General features: G+C 48.9%; 1 protein-coding gene across 1 annotated transcript; it reads left to right on the forward strand.

Moving 5' to 3' along the window:
* Window positions 1–3376: 3376 nt before the first annotated feature.
* On the forward strand, window positions 3377–4252 carry LOC121601072. Its single transcript, XM_041929874.1, has one exon. It carries the CDS (start codon window positions 3377–3379, stop codon window positions 4250–4252), a length of 876 nt encoding a protein of 291 aa, XP_041785808.1.
* The last annotated feature ends 292 nt before the right edge of the window (window positions 4253–4544 follow it).

Here is a 4544-nt window from a genome sequence, read left to right on the forward strand (position 1 = left end):
CGGTCTTCAACCGGACTTGCATTCTTCTCGATTTTTCATGTTCTTTCTTATTTTTTTTTTTTAGTTTGCCAAACTGCGCTGTAGATTTCAAACCAAACTCTCATTCTCTTTTCCCGGTCAGCAAAAATAATCATGCTTTCTCGCTCTTACATATTAAAATGTTTGTTGGGTTCTGTTAGTAAGCGTCAGTTTTGTTGATTGGGTACGCAACATGGCTGTCATTTACTTTCCACGTTTGGGACAATGCTTCGGGATTTTGCCGAACTCACCTTTTCCTTTCTTTCCGTTCCTTTCTTTCGTAAAACGCTACGTGCTACAACTTTTTTTCCCAGACTCACTCTTTCCATCATCTCTTATCTGCACGTTTTACACACCACCAACAAAAAATCGTACCGACTGCGCCAATTGTAGAGTTCTGGTTCGGTGTAATATTTATTCGCCCGTCTTCGGCGGTGGTTCAATAACAACTGTCAACCTATTCTCCCTACTTGTACATGCTGTCCCTCTCTGTCACTGCTATTGCATTCTACAATTTCAATTATTAAATACTCGTTAGATCACAACACTGAGGTACTGGCGGTATTATGTTGCTCATGAAATGATAAATCTATACTATTTGATGATCTAAATTGCAAATCAAAGGTTCCTTAGATAACAAAAATATCAACACTAATACGAATCACAACAAAGTTTTCAACTGGATGACAGCGGTAATGCACACATGTGTAGAAGCGAGACAGATAAAAGAATTCAGCAGGCACATGCACAGCGCGCGTCATAATTTTATGTGCGAAAATCTTAAAATTTAAGTTATTCATGACAAATTGTAACGACGTTTTCATACTCTGCCGAACTTTTACGAAAGATATGTAAAAACTTAATGTAGTTCAATTAAATTTAGTGCAATATCATTAGCAGAACATAACATTTTGATATTTGTTTGTAAATTCAGATCCTAAGAGCTTCTACTTTTTTGAACAATAAGTGTAGAAACACAAATTTTGTCTGAGTCCAGAACAGCAACAGGGAAGATGTCGTACGCTGAGTGTGGAGATGTGTGTGTATGTGGTGAACGTTGCCGCGACAAGCGTGCTGTAGGATACAACGCGTGTAGGAGGGGGTAAAATCGCTTGGCTCATTGAAAATACAGGCAAAGTTGGCGCGAAGAAAACGCAACACTGCGGATTGTATGGAAAATGTTGCGCCTTCAATCCGATTGCCATGCGATTGTCCTGGGGGAAGGGAACGAAACCGAACGCAACTTTAGTATGTGCGAGCCAAGCACACATAGCCGTTACAAAATGTTGCATTGTATGCCAGGGTGATCATCCAGTAGCAAGGTGTCCATCATTTGAGCGGCTCTCAGGAATAGAACGCCAGGAAGTAGTCAAAAAGAATGCACTATGCTTCAATTGCTTGACTAAAAATCATCGATCTATTTTCTGCCGTTCATCAACAAGATATGAGAAGTGCAAGGGACGTCATCATATGTTATTATGTAATCGTATTGCCTTTCCAACCCCACCAAGTCGAGAAGAAACTATAAACGCTACAACGCATGTAAAAGCTGCCAAGGAGCAGATGGTCTGGTTGTCGACAGCACGAGTTTTAGTGTGCAATGAACATGGCGAGGAGATGATTGCTAGAGCATTATTAGATCAAGGTTCCCAGTCAAATTTTATCAGTGTGCAATTAGTGCAGCAGTTGAGACTGAGAAAACGACGACTTGCAAGACCATTATCGGGAATCGCAGCGGTAGAAGTACGGGCTGTATCCGTTGTGACAGCAATCGTCAAGTCACGTGTAGCTGAGTTTGCCGCAACGCTTGATTGGTTGGTACTACCAAAGGTGACATCGGATTTTCCTTTTCGCACGAAAAACACGGAAAGGTGGAATATGCCGGTAGGAGTAACTTTAGCAGATCCAGCATTTTTCCGTAGTGATAAGATTTGTGGCGACCACGGTGTGGCTCTACCACTGTTCGGAGCTGACCTCCGGCTGTATACATCGCACACGGATTATCGAAGAAACGTCAGCCTGACATACACCGCGCACGGATTAACAGAATATGTCAAGTTGACATAAGCCACGAGGCCGCGCAAGAGACTTCCGTCTCAGCGTTTTATAAAAACCCAGCGAACACTACACGCGCTCTCTTTTTCTTTTATTCTCTTCTCCAAGCCACATCGAATTTTGTAAACCACATTCGACAAAGTTAAATAAATCTTGGCAATCTCAAAATACAAAAATGGTCTACCGTTTATTCTGGTAGCCAAAACTGGTGACCCCGACGTGATTGCCAAAAAAAAAAAATTCTTTTGTTATCGCGAGTGCGAATATTTCGACGCGAGTGCGTGTGGTTTCATTGTGAGTGTGTGCGTAGTGCGTGTATTCCGTGAGTGCGTGTGTGCGTCGCCCGACCGAACATTTTTATCGCCGCGAGTGAAAATTGTGCCAGTGAAGTGTCCACAGGATCCACGACCTGGCAGCCAGTGACTGACTGATCCTCCACGGAAGCAGATCGACGAGCAGAGAGAGAGAGAAAGAGCACCCCAACGGTTACACCAGCAGTTCACGCCGACGATCCGGCTTGTGCGACCAGCACACTTGCCGATGTTCCGGCCCGTGTAACAAGCTAACCTCGCCGACGATCCGACTTGTGCAACCTGCACTCTCCGCCGATGTTCCGGCTCGTGTAACCTGCGAACACCGCCGACGATCCGGCTTGTGCAACCTGCACACTCCGCCGATGTTCCGGCCCGTGTAACCATCGAAACATCGCCTTACGATCTACGAAGTACACTGACGTTACGGCCCGTGTTGTTAGCAGCTTTCGCCGACGATCCGGCCCGCGCGACCAGCAGCTTACGCCGACGATCCGGCCCGTGTAGCTAGCAGCCCACGCCGACGCTTCAGCGTACGACCCCGCTCACCGCGCCAACGTTCCGGTCCACATAGCCAGCAGCCTTCCTCATCGATCCGGCACGTGCCCTCAGCTGTCTGCGCCTGTGAAACCAGCGACCCGTACCAACGATCTGGCTCGAACCAATTACGCCGTCGTTCTGGTAAGTCCAAATACGCCGTCAATCCGGCCAGTGCAAGCGACATCGTCATACGCGACACGCCATTTTCCGACACCGCGACGCCATTTTATTCGTGTTGGTACAGCGCACCATTTTGTGTCAATCAGTTCAGCGCGCCATTGTGTACGAGCAGACAGCGCCATTTTCTTCGAAACCCTACAGCGCCATTTCGGGTTTTCAAAGCACCGTGCAGCAAAACCACGATTTTATACGTGGCGTAAAAGATGATGCAACACAGCCCCGACCGGCAGCGCGCTTCCCTAGCATTACCGCTTGTCCCAGAGGCGACTGAGATGAGACCGGCCGATGTTACCGACGCGGCTGCAGCAGCACCTACGATGGAGCCCACCGCAGAGCGCCAAGTGGACACATGCCACGCCATACGACTGAATGTACCGGAGATGGACATCAACAACCTACCGTCGTTTTTCTGCGCTTTAGAACATTGGTTCGCAGCGTCCGGTATCACCGCGAAAATGGACAGCCGACGTTTCCATATAGTGATGGCCCAGATACCTCTTCGTTTGTTCTCGGAGTTACAACCGCTACTAGGAAACGTGCCTGCGACTAACCGATACGATTTCGTGAAAAAAACCATCCTCGCACATTATAGCGAATCTCAACGCAGGCGACTAAATCGGTTGTTGTACGCGACCGAATTAGGAGACCGCAAACCGTCCCAGCTACTTGCGGAGATGCGTCGTGCCGCTGGCGATACGATTACCGAATCGCTCCTGGTGGACCTCTGGATCGGGAAGCTACCTCCACACGTGCAGTCGGCCGTTATCGCCGCACAAGGAGCGACAGCAGACAAGACCGCAGTCGCCGACGCTATAATGGAATGCATTTCACCTCTCGCCACGACCAGCGCTTGCAACACCATGGCCGAGGTACGCTCGACGAATGATTTCGAAGCACAAATGACGCGGAAAGTGGACGACCTTAGCCGCCAGCTCAACGAGTTCATGCGACAGTGCCGCCAAAGCGACCGCTTCCGGGCTCACCCTCGTTCACAGCCACCGACACCGCCGCGTCGTGCCACTGACGCCACCGATGGACAGTGCTACTACCATCGCCGTTTTGGAAGGACAGCACGATCCTGCCGACAGCCTTGCTCGTATCCAGCCCCCGTGTCTCCGAGCTCGGGTCAACCGCCGTCATCAGCATGAGGATGCGCCGGGAACATCGGATCGCAAGTGAACACCATCTTACCTGTCAGCAACCGGATGGTGATCTTCGACCGCAAAACACAACACCGCTACCTTATCGACACTGGCGCTGATGTTTCCGTCATCCCGAAATCAGCTAACTACATCCCCACAAAGCCGTCTACGATGCGGCTATATGCAGCCAACGGGTCGCCGATAGTGGTATATGGTGAGTCCCTCCGTACAATTGATCTTAGTTTACGCCGTCCTTTCTTGTGGAATTTCGTTATCGCGGACGTAAGCTCTGCCATCA

This window comes from Anopheles merus, unplaced genomic scaffold, assembly GCF_017562075.2.
Source record: "Anopheles merus strain MAF unplaced genomic scaffold, AmerM5.1 LNR4000022, whole genome shotgun sequence".
Taxonomy (NCBI): domain Eukaryota; kingdom Metazoa; phylum Arthropoda; class Insecta; order Diptera; family Culicidae; genus Anopheles; species Anopheles merus.

Excerpts from the sequence above, each read along its gene's own strand:
- LOC121601072 (XM_041929874.1), top strand. The coding sequence starts at position 3,377 with ATGAGACCGGCCGATGTTACCGACGCGGCTGCAGCAGCACCTACGATG.